The sequence below is a fragment of the Scyliorhinus torazame genome, chromosome 5 (genome assembly GCF_047496885.1).
Source record: "Scyliorhinus torazame isolate Kashiwa2021f chromosome 5, sScyTor2.1, whole genome shotgun sequence".
Taxonomy (NCBI): Eukaryota; Metazoa; Chordata; class Chondrichthyes; order Carcharhiniformes; family Scyliorhinidae; genus Scyliorhinus; species Scyliorhinus torazame.
Genome location: NC_092711.1, coordinates 89100208 through 89113055, shown reverse-complemented (window position 1 = coordinate 89113055; position 12848 = coordinate 89100208). Strand labels below are relative to the sequence as shown.

General features: G+C 48.1%; 1 gene segment (V, D, J or C); it reads right to left on the bottom strand.

Moving 5' to 3' along the window:
• Window positions 1-11809: 11809 nt before the first annotated feature.
• On the bottom strand, window positions 11810-12594 carry LOC140418858 (Ig kappa chain V region 3381-like). The segment is given in 2 exon segments: window positions 11810-12340; window positions 12529-12594. Coding segments are annotated over 2 exon segments (477 nt in total).
• Between the last annotated feature and the right edge of the window lie 254 nt (window positions 12595-12848).

The window sequence follows — 12848 nt, the reverse complement described above, 5'->3', positions numbered from 1 at the left end:
CCGCTTGTTGCTGATACCATTGCATGTACTGCATACTGGAGTCTGTATATTCACAATCCAGCCGCACTGAACCCCCTTCTGACACGGGTTTTGTCATCGGTGATTGAGTTACTGGATCTGCGCTCAGACCGCCTGTAAAGGGAGAGAAATGAAACATCAATAGTTTAAACATAATTGATCCAATTTGTTTGTATATGTGTGAATTTGTGGAAACTCAACTCTACTCATCATGTGGATATTTCTGATCGTCAATTATATTAAATGTTATTACAATCTATAATTTGGGCGGCATGGTAGCACAGTGGTTAGCACAGTCACTTCACAGCTCCAGGGTCCCAGGTTCGATTTCCTGCTGGGTCACTGTTTGTGCGGAGTCTGCACATTCTCCCCGTGTCTGCGTGGGTTTCCTCCGAGTGCTCCGGTTTCCTCCCACAGTCAAAAGATGTGGCCATGCTAATTTGCCCTTAGTGTCCAAAAAGGTAAGGTGCGGTTACTGGGTTACAGGGATCGGGTGGAGGCGTGTGTTTGGCTGGTGCAGACTCAATGGGTTGAATGGAATCCTTCTGCATTGTACATTCTACGAAATAACCTGCTAATCTGACATTATGAACATTGTCCATTACTCACCGTCCAACAGCGCTGCCAGTATTAACAAAAACATGTCTGGCTGAATCTATCTGAGTGAATGGGAATGGGATGAGGCAGAGATTGAGAGGAGGGGGGGGGGGCTGCTGTGTTCAGCTCATTGTTCCACCCACATCCTGCAGGAGGCTATGCCTATTGTGACATCACTCAGGCCACGACGCCCATTGGTTTTGGCGGTTCCATCACGGAACTTCATCATCCCCATGGTTGAAGGTGGCGCCCTCTGGTGCCGGAGTAGTTTCATTCCTGTTGGAATGCAGCCAGTGAATGGATTCAGGGCGTATTGAAATACACAAGAAGACACTAATGTTTCCCAGAAATCTAAACTGGATCTGCTACGAGACAATTTTGACTACTGTTGATGTTTATGTCAGAAAGGGATATTAAATCGATTATTCTTTGCTGGCCATTACTTTCCAAGTCCTGCACGACAAATGAGAAGTAGTGTTAGGACGTTGGAGAAAGTGCTGATGTTGTATATGTAAATGTTGCCAGGGACGAGGGCCGTTTATGCAAAAGACCCAGAAAACTTTGGCTTAATTTGTCTGTCACAAAGGAGGTAGAAGGAAGACTCTGTGGTGATGTGCATCAATGTAAATGCATGTAGGCTAACTAGACACTAGAGGGAGCACCAGAAACATCACACAAACACACTCAACCAATAGATCAAGTAGATGGGACATGACTAATGGGCATTCACGATACACAAGGAGGTGACACAACCACAGGGGGGCATTACACCAACCCATATATAAAGGACATGGTTGCAGGGGTTCAGGACTGGCATTTAAACATCCAGGGATTCACAGCCTATTGAAAAGACAGAGAGGTGGGCAGAGGGGGCGGGGTTGCCATGTTAATTAGGAATGAAATTAAATCAATAGCACTAAACGACAGAGGGTCAGATGATGTGGGGTCTGTGTGGGTAGAGTTGAGGAACCACAAAGGCAAAAAAACCATAATGGGAGTTATGTACAGGCCTCCTAACAGTGGTCAGGACCGGGGACACAAAATGCACCACGAAATAGAAAGTGCATGTCAGAAAGGCAAGGTCACAGTGATCATGGGGGACTTCAACATGCAGGTGGACTGGGTAAATAATGCTGCCAGTGGACCCAAGGAAAGGGAATTCATTGAATGCTTACAGGAGGGCTTTTTGGAACAGCTTGTGATGGAGCCCACGAGGGAACAGGCCATTCTGGACTTAGTGTTATGTAATGAGCCAGACTTGATTAAAGATCTTAAAGTAAGGGAACACTCTGGAGGCAGTGATCATAATATGGTCGAATTCAATCTCCAATTTGAAAGAAAGAAGGTAGAATCAGATGTAAAGGTGTTACAGTTAAATAAAGGTAACTACAGGGGCATGAGGGAGGAACTGACGAAAATCAACTGGGAGCAGAGCCTAGTGGGAAAGACAGTAGAACAGCAATGGCAGGAGTTTCTGGGAGTAATTGAGGACACAGTACAGAGGTTCACCCCAAAGAAAAGAAAGGTTATCAGAGGGGGGATTAGGCAGCCATGGCTGACAAAGGAAGTTCGGGAATGCATCAAAACAAAAGAGAAAGCCTATAATGTGGCAAAGAGTAGTGGGAAGTCAGAAGATTGGTAAGACTACAAAAACAAACTGAGGATAACAAAGAGAGAAATAAGGAAAGAGAGGATCAAATTTGAAGGTAGGCTAGCCAGTAACATTAGGAATGATAGTAAAAGTTTCTTTAAATACATTAAAAACAAACGGGAGGCAAAAGTTGACATTGGGCCGCTCCAAAATGACGCTGGTAATTTTGTGATGGGAGACAAGGAAATAGCTGAGGAACTGAATAAGTACTTTGCGTCAGTCTTCACAGTAGAAGACATGAGTAATATCCCAACAATTCCGGAGAGTCAGGGGGCAGAGTTGAATATGGTAGCCATCACAAAGGAGAAAGTGCTAGAGAAACTAAGAGGTCTAAAAATTGATAAATCCCCGGGCCCAGATGGACTACATCCTAGAGTTCTGAAGGAGATAGCTGAAGAAATAGTGGAGGCGTTAGTTATGATCTTTCAAAAGTCACTGGAGCCAGGGAAAGTCCCAGAGGATTGGAAAATCGCTGTTGTAACCCCCCTGTTCAAGAAGGGAACAAGGAAAAAGATGGAAAATTGTAGGCCAATTAGCCTAACCTCGGTTGTTGGCAAGATTCTAGAATCCATTATTAAGGATGAGATTTCTAAATTCTTGGAAGTGCAGGGTCGGATTAGGACAAGTCAGCATGGATTTAGTAAGGGGAGGCCGTGCCTGACAAACCTGTTAGAGTTCTTTGAAGAGATAACAAATAGGTTAGACCAAGGAGAGCCAATGGATGTTATCTATCTTGACTTCCAAAAGGCCTTTGATAAGTTACCTCACAGGAGACTGCTGAGTAAAATAAGGGCCCATGGTATTCGAGGCAAGGTACTAACATGGATTGATGATTGGCTGTCAGGCAAAAGGCAGAGAGTTGGGATAAAAGGTTCTTTTCCGGAATGGCAACCGGTGATGAGTGGTGTCCCGCAGGGTTCAGTGTTGGGGCCACAGCTGTTCTCTTTATATATTAACGATCTAGATGACGGGACTGGGGGCATTCTGGCTAAGTTTGCCGATGATACAAAGATAGGTGGAGGGGCAGGTAGTATGGAGGAGGTGGGGAGGCTGCATAAAGATTTAGACAGTTTAGGAGAGTGGTCCAAGAAATGGCTGATGAAATTCAACGTGGGCAAGTGCGAGGTCTTGCACTTTGGAAAAAAGAATAGAGGCATGGACTATTTTCTAAACGGTGACAAAATTCATAATGCTGAAGTGCAAAGGGACTTGGGAGTCCTAGTCCAGGATTCTCTAAAGGTAAACTTGCAGGTTGAGTCCGTAATTAAGAAAGCAAATGCAATGTTGTCATTTATCTCAAGAGGCTTGGAATATAAAAGCAGGGATGTACTTCTGAAGCTTTATAAAGCATTAGTTAGGCCCCATTTAGAATACTGTGAGCAATTTTGGGCCCCACACCTCAGGACGAATATACTGGCACTGGAGCGGGTCCAGCGGAGATTCACACGGATGATCCCAGGAATGGTAGGCCTAACATACGATGAACATCTGAGGATCCTGGGATTATATTCATTGGAGTTTAGGAGGTTGAGGGGAGATCTAATAGAAACTTACAAGATAATGAATGGCTTAGATAGGGTGGGTGTAGGGAAGTTGTTTCCATTAGCAGGGGAGACTAGGACCCGGGGGCACAGCCTTAGAATAAAAGGGAGTCACTTTAGAACAGAGATGAGGAGAAATTTCTTCAGCCAGAGAGTGGTGGATCTGTGGAATTCATTACCACAGAGGGCGGTGGAGGCCGGGACGTTGAGTGTCTTTAAGACAGAAGTTGATAAATTCTTGATTTCTCGAGGAATTAAGGGCTATGGAGAGAGAGCGGGTAAATGGAGTTGAAATCAGCCATGATTGAATGGTGGAGTGGACTCGATGGGCTGAATGGCCTTACTTCCACTCCTATGTCTTATGGACACCACACACATGACCTGCCTCTTTCCAGTGGAGACAGTCAGTGAGAACAGACACAGAGTTGATTCAATATTACACCCACCACGTGGATTGCAGCAGCTGGTTAGTCAGTCTGGGTCGCTATAGTAGGATTAGCAGTAGTGTCAAACCCGAGTAATACAAGTCTAAATAGTTTAATAAACGTGTTGAAGTTATCTCCACGTCTGAACCTTCCTTTGTCAAATGCACCACAAGGAAGACGCTTATGTTACACCTACAACATAACAAATCAGACTCAATCCATTTGCTGAAAAATATGCCTTTTCGATGGCGTAGATCGTCTGTAATTGTTCCCATTAGCAGCAGTTCCAATGGCAAATCATCCCGATTTCGTGGAAAAATATGATAGAGAATAATGTATTTATTCATAGCATTCCGATTTGTTAACATCTCGAACAGGACGCGTAAAATGATGACAGAAGAAGATTCAATGGGAAATTTCAAAAGGGGATTGTCATAATGTGAAAAGGGAAAACAAGATGGAAGATTTGGGGTGCGAAAGACGATTGGGAAAGCATTTTCAAATAGGCACGTGCACGGTAAGTGCAATGCTCATTCCGTTCCCTAATTGTCTATAACTCTGGGCGATTCATGCCAGTCCGCCACTAATAGTTCTCATTCAGCTGAGCAGTGAGCAGGTGCAGGATGGTCACATAACTTTAGAGATTGAACCGTAGCTATTTCCGCTCCATCTGTCGTGCCTGCTCCTGATAACAACCCGACTAGTTTAGAGTCTGTGGTGTCCCCGGTCACAGTTTCCGATTGTTTTTTTTTTTAAATAATATTTTATTGAAAATTTTTGGTCAACCAACACAGTACATTGTGCATCCTTTACACAACATTATAACAATACAGATAATAATGACCTTTTTTATTTAAACAAGAACAAAAGAAAACAACAACAAATAAATAAATATTAAATAACAAAAATAAAAACTAGCCCTAATTGGCAACTGCCTTGTCTCAGGCCACACCCCCCCCCCCCCCCCCCCCACCCCCCACCCCCCAAGTTCTGGGCTGCTGCTGCTGCCTTCTTTGTTCTCCCCTATCTATCTTTCCGCAAGATATTCGACGAACGGTTGCCACCGCCTTGTAAACCCTTGAGCCGACCCCCTTAGGACGAACTTAATCCGCTCTAACTTTATGAACCCCGCCATATCATTTATCCAGGTCTCCACCCCCGGGGGCTTGGCTTCTTTCCACATTAGCAATATTCTGCGCCGGGCTACTAGGGACGCAAAGGCCAAAACATCGGCCTCTTTCGCCTCCTGCACTCCCGGCTCTTGTGCAACCCCAAATATAGCCAACCCCCAGCTTGGTTCGACCTGGACTCCTACTACTTTCGAAAGCACCTTTGTCACCCCCATCCAAAACCCCTGTAGTGCCGGGCATGACCAAAACATATGGGTATGATTCGCTGGGCTTCTCGAGCACCTCGCACACCTATCCTCCACCCCAAAAAATTTACTGAGCCGTGTTCCAGTCATATGTGCCCTGTGTAATACCTTAAACTGAATCAGGCTTAGCCTGGCGCACGAGGACGACGAGTTTACCCTGTTTAGGGCATCTGCCCACATCCCCTCCTCAATCTCCTCCCCTAGCTCTTCTTCCCATTTCCCTTTTAGTTCGTCCATCATAGTCTCCCCTTCGTCTCTCAATTCCCTATATATATCCGACACCTTACCGTCCCCCACCCATTTCTTTGAGATGACTCTGTCCTGCACCTCTTGTGTCGGGAGCTGCGGGAATTCCCTCACCTGCTGCCTCGCAAAAGCCCTCAATTGCATGTACCTGAATGCATTCCCTTGGGGCAACCCATATTTCTCGGTCAGCGCTCCCAGACTCGCAAACTTCCCATCCACAAATAGATCTTTCAATTGCGTTATACCTGCTCTTTGCCACATTCCATATCCCCCATCCATTCCCCCCGGGGCAAACCTATGGTTGTTTCTTATCGGGGACCCCCCCAGTGCTCCGGTCTTTCCCCTATGTCGTCTCCACTGTCCCCAAATCTTCAGTGTAGCTACCACCACCGGACTCGTGGTATAGTTCCTTGGTGAGAACGGCAATGGGGCTGTCACCATAGCCTGCAGGCTGGTCCCCCTACAGGACGCCCTCTCTAATCTCTTCCACGCCGCTCCTTCCTCCTCTCCCATCCACTTACTCACCATTGAAATATTAGCGGCCCAATAATACTCACTTAGGCTCGGTAGTGCCAGCCCCCCCCTATCCCTACTACGCTGTAAGAATCCCTTCCTCACTCTCGGAGTCTTCCCGGCCCAAACAAAACCCATAATACTCTTTTCTATCCTTTTGAAAAAAGCCTTCGTGATCACCACCGGGAGACACTGAAACACAAAAAGGAATCTCGGGAGGACCACCATCTTAACTGCCTGCACCCTCCCTGCCATTGACAATGCTACCATGTCCCATCTCTTGAAATCTTCCTCCATCTGTTCCACCAACCGCGTCAAATTTAGCCTGTGCAATGTGCCCCAATTCTTAGCTATCTGGATCCCCAGGTAACGAAAGTCTCTTGTTACCTTCCTCAACGGTAGGTCTTCTATTTCTCTACTCTGCTCCCCTGGATGCACCACAAACAGCTCACTCTTTCCCATGTTCAATTTATACCCTGAAAAATCCCCAAACTCCCCAAGTATCCGCATTATTTCTGGCATCCCCTCCGCTGGATCCGCCATATATAGTAGCAGATCATCCGCATATAAAGATACCCGGTGTTCTTCTCCTCCCCTAAGTATTCCCCTCCATCCCTTGGAACCTCTCAGCGCTATCGCCAGGGGCTCAATCGCCAGTGCAAACAGTAATGGGGACAGAGGACATCCCTGCCTTGTCCCTCTGTGGAGCCGAAAATATGCCGATCCCCGTCCATTCGTGACCACACTCGCCACTGGGGCCCTATACAACAGCTGCACCCATCTAACATACCCCTCTCCGAACCCAAATCTCCTCAACACCTCCCACAGATAATCCCACTCCACTCTATCAAATGCTTTCTCGGCATCCATCGCCACTACTATCTCCGTTTCACCCTCTGGTGGGGCCATCATCATTACGCCTAACAACCTCCGTATGTTCGTGTTCAGCTGTCTCCCCTTCACAAACCCAGTTTGGTCTTCATGAACCACCCCCGGGACACATTCCTCTATTCTCATTGCCATTACCTTGGCCAAGACCTTGGCATCTACATTGAGGAGGGAGATTGGTCTGTAGGACCCGCATTGTAGCGGATCCTTTTCCTTCTTTAAAAGAAGCGATATCGTTGCTTCTGACATAGTCGGGGGCAGTTGTCCCCTTTCCTTTGCCTCGTTGAAGGTCCTCGTCAGTAGCGGGGCGAGCAAGTCCAAATATTTTCTGTAAAATTCAACTGGGAATCCGTCCGGTCCCGGGGCCTTTCCCGTCTGCATGTTCCTAATTCCTTTCACCACTTCTTCTACCGTGATCTGTGCTCCCAATCCCATCCTTTCCTGCTCTTCCACCTTGGGAATTTCCAGCCGATCCAAAAACTCCATCATTCTCTCCCTCCCATCCGGGGGTTGAGCTTCATACAATTTTTTATAAAATGTCTTGAACACTTCATTCACTCTCTCCGCTCCCCGCTCCGTCTCTCCATCTTCGTCTCTCACCCCCCCTATTTCCCTCGCTGCTCCCCTTTTCCTCAATTGGTGTGCCAGCAATCTGCTCGCCTTCTCTCCATATTCATACTGTACACCCTGCGCCTTCCTCCATTGTGCCTCTGCAGTGCCTGTGGTCAGCAAGTCAAATTCCACATGCAGCCTTTGCCTTTCCCTATACAGTCCCTCCTCCGGTGCTTCCGCATACTGTCTGTCCACCCTCAAAAGTTCTTGCAACAACCGCTCCCGTTCCTTACTCTCCTGCTTCCCTTTATGTGTCCTTATTGATATCAGCTCCCCCCTAACCACCGCCTTCAACGCCTCCCAGACCACTCCCACCTGAACCTCCCCATTGTCATTGAGTTCCAAGTACTTTTCAATGCATCCCCTCACCCTTAAGCACACCCCCTCATCCGCCATTAGTCCCATATCCATTCTCCAGGGTGGACGCCCTCTTGTTTCCTCCCCTATCTCCAAGTCTACCCAGTGTGGGGCATGATCCGAAATGGCTATAGCCGTATATTCCGTTCCCCTCACCCTCGGGATCAATGCCCTACCCAACACAAAAAAGTCTATGCGTGAATAGACTTTATGGACATAGGAGAAAAACGAGAACTCCTTACTCCTAGGTCTACTGAATCTCCACGGGTCCACCCCTCCCATCTGCTCCATAAAATCCTTAAGCACCTTGGCTGCTGCCGGCCTCCTACCAGTCCTGGACTTCGACCTATCCAGCCTTGGTTCCAACACCGTGTTAAAGTCTCCCCCCATTATCAGCTTTCCGGTCTCTAGATCTGGGATGCGTCCTAGCATTCGCCTCATAAAATTGGCATCGTCCCAATTCGGGGCATACACGTTTACCAACACCACCATCTCTCCCTGTAATTTGCCACTCACCATCACGTATCTGCCCCCGTTATCCGCCACTATAGTCTTTGCCTCGAACATTACCCGCTTCCCCACTAATATAGCCACCCCCCTGTTTTTCGCATCCAGCCCCGAATGGAACACCTGCCCTACCCATCCTTTGCGCAACCTAACCTGATCTATCAGTTTCAGGTGCGTTTCCTGTAACATGACCACATCTGCTTTAAGTTTCTTAAGGTGTGCGAGTACTCGTGCCCTCTTTATCGGCCCGTTAAGTCCCCTCACGTTCCACGTGATCAGCCGAGTTGGGGGGCTTCCCCCCCCCCCCCCTTGCCGGTTAGCCATCATCTTTTTCCAGCTTCTCGCCCAGTTCCCACGCGGCTGTATTTCTCCCAGACGGTGCCCCCCCGCCCATCCTTTCCCGCACCCACTCCCCCCTTTCCCCAGCAGCAGCAACCCAGTAATTCCCCCCTCCCCCCCCCCCCCGCTAGACCCCCCGCTAGCGTAATTACTCCCCCCATGTTGCTCCCAGAAGTCAGCAAACTCTGGCTGACCTCGGCTTCCCCCCGTGATCACGGCTCGCCCCGTGCGGTGCCCCCTCCTTCCTGCTTCTCTATTCCCGCCATAATTATCATAGCGCGGGAACCAAGCCCGCGCCTCTCCCTCGGCCCCGCCTCCCATGGCCAACGCCCCATCTCCTCTCCCTCCCCACCTCCCCCCATCACCACCTGTGGGAGAAAGAAAAGTTACCATACCGCAGGATTAATCATACAATATAATCCCTCTTCGCCCCCCCCCCCCCCACTCGTCCCACCACTTTGTCCAAACGTTCATTTTCGTAGTCCAATCATTCCAATTTTTCTTCTACAATAAAAGTCCACGCTTCATCCGCCGTCTCAAAGTAGTGGTGCCTCCCTTGATATGTGACCCACAGTCTTGCCGGTTGCAGCATTCCAAACTTTATCTTTTTTTTGTGAAGTACCGCTTTGGCCCGATTAAAGCTCGCCCTCCTTCTCGCCACCTCCGCATTCCAATCTTGATAGACGCGGATCACCGCGTTCTCCCATTTACTACACCGAGTTTTCTTCGCCCATCTAAGGACCATTTCTCTATCCTTAAAACGGAGAAATCTCACCACTATGGCTCTGGGAGCTTCTCCTGCTCTCGGTCCTCGCACCATAACTCGGTATGCTCCCTCCACCTCCAACGGACCCGTCGGGGCCTCCGCTCCCATTAACGAGTGCAACATCGTGCTCACATATGCCCCGACGTCCGCCCCCTCCACACCTTCAGGAAGGCCAAGAATCCTCAAGTTGTTCCTCCTTGCGTTATTTTCCAGTGCCTCCAACCTCTCCACAGATCGTTTCTGGTGTGCCTCCTGTATCTCCGACTTCACCACCAGGCCCTGTATATCGTTTTCATTCTCAGCTGCTTTCGCCTTCACGACCCGAAGCTCCTGCTCCTGGGTCTTTTGTTCCTCTTTCAGCCCTTCAATCGCCTGTAATATCGGGGCCAACAACTCTTTCTTCATTTCCTTTTTTATCTCCTCCACGCAGCGTTTCAAAAACTCTTGTTGTTCAGGGCCCCATATGAAACTGCCACCTTCCGACGCCATCTTGGTTTCTGCTTGCCTTCCTTGCCGTTGTTCCAAAGGATCCGCTGCAATCCGGCCACTTTCCTCTCCTTTTTCCATCCGTGTCCAGGGGGAACACCCTTCTGGTTTACCGCACGGTGTTTTCAGCCGTTAAAATTGCCGTTGGGGCTCCTATCAAGAGCCCAAAAGTCCGTTTCACAGGGAGCTGCCGAAACGTGCGACTCAGCTGGTCATCGCCGCACCCGGAAGTCCCAGTTTCCGATTGTTGATCTCACTCTAACACCATTGTGATATTCTAGAAATTGCTGTCGCTTCTCGATTCCTGTCATTGGTTTGATCAGCCGTGCAGTGGGACCTGAGTCTGTTTTTTCTGCTCGGACAGATAATTTCCTGAGAGCAACTAATTCTGGAACTTGAGAAACCGCCCCTCAGCTCTCCTCATCACCATCTCTCCTCGCGAAAACTCCTCCACGGTGTAACCTGATATTATTGTTAATTAAATAATGATGATGATGATGGGGTGGCCGTTATGTTGGTCAATATGAGGCTGATGTTGAATTTGGTTTTATTTTTGCTGTTGGTTTCTGTCAGACTGGAGCCACCAGGACTCAGGGGATCAGCGGGGAGGCTGAGATAAGAGTTGAAGAGGACAGTGACGTCACACAACAGCTCACAGTGGATACAATAGATCCTGACAGATACAGTCAGCATCCGGGCAGCCTGCATGGCTCATGTTTCATCTGATTGGAGAAAATCTGCGCAGCAGAAAGGTATAAATGATCGTAATATGACTCACTTCCAGATAAATCCCTGTACATAAGTTACCGACCGAGATACAGCACAGTTGAGCTTTCTGACCACAGGAAGAGGACGGATGTACAGTAGTGTAGACAGCTCAATGTAGCAGCAGGAGCGGGTTACTGACGATCAGAACAGGCCCTGTTCAGCTCAGCAGGGAAGATCAATCCTCTGATTGCCAGGGACACTCGGGTGCAAGACAACGTCAGAAACATTGGCCCCCGTGACAGTGCAGCAACAATCTGTAAGGACCATACAAGAACAAGGCTGTGGCGGTCTCGGACGTTCATGACTTGTGGATTCATCCGAGCGCCGCAAGTTTTATGGCCCTCACCGTGAACCACACCCCTCTGAAGCAAGTCCCGTATCTGGCCGACTCCCTCGCAGCAGGCAAGAGATGTGTTTTCGATCGAAAAATCGAATTTCTACTGAAGCCTAAAGCAGACCCCATGATCCAACATAATAATAATAATCGGGTTGCCCGTGAGTCCTTGTTGAAATTCTTGTGTTAAATGAAGAATTTCATGTGTTAAATGCAACAGCAGAGTTTGATACTCTCTGTTTTGTTACAGGAACGGACGGAACAGACTCAGCGGCCTTGGGCTCATCTGAGTTAACGGGTCTGGAAGACCAAACTATAATTTCCGGCTACATAATTTCCACACCTGAGAGCTTTCATTCCCCCGCTGGTCCGCGGGCTTTCCACGTTTTAATTTACCATCTACATCGCGCCATGGAGATGAGACTCGTGATTCCCCAAATCGCTCCTCTGTTCACCCGGAGAAGAGCGGGGACACTAATCTAACTGTATGATACATACACCTGACTGTTCATGACTCCAGAATCCAACAATTTCCGCAGACAGCGGCAGCAAAGCAGACTTAGTGGAGCTGTAAATACTCGCTGAGGTTTTTATACGGTGCTCGAGCTGCTTTCTAACGCTGTGCCTCACTGCACAGTAATAGACCGCCCCGTCATCCACACTGAGGGCGCTGATATTGAGGTAACCGTTCTGTTTAGACTTGTCAGCAGCCGCCAGATATCGACCTGAAACTGCATCATCCTTCAGAGCAAATACATTAGTAATAATCCAGATTGGTGGCTGTGCCGCTTTCTTCTGATACCATTGCATGTAATCCATGCTGGAGTCTGTATATTCACAATCCAGCCGCACCGAACCTCCTTCTGACACAGTTTTTGTCACCGGTGATTGAGTTACTGGATCTGCGCTGAGCCCGCCTGCGAAGGGAGAGAAATGAAACATCAATAGTCTAAACATAATTCATCTACATTTGTTTGTATATGTGTGTGTTTGTGGAAACTCAACTCTACTCATTATGTGGATATTTCTGATCGTTAATTATATTAAATGTAATTCCAATCTATAACCTGCTAATCTGATTTTATGAACATTATCCGTTACTAACCGTCCAACAGCGCCGCCAGTATTAGCAGAAACATGTCTGACTGAATCTCTGAGTGAATGGGAATGGACTGAGGCAGAGACTGAGAAGCAGAGAGGGAAACCGGGCTCTGTTCAGCTCATTTTTCCACACACACACTGCAGGGGGTAACTGCATTGTGACATCACTCAGACCACGACGCCTATTGGTTTTGACGGTGCCGTCACGGAAGTTCATCATTCCCATGTTTGAAGGTGGCGCCCTCTGGTGCCGGAGTAGTTTTACTCCTGTTACAATTCAGCCACTGAATGGATTCAGGGGGTATTGAAATACACAAGAAGACA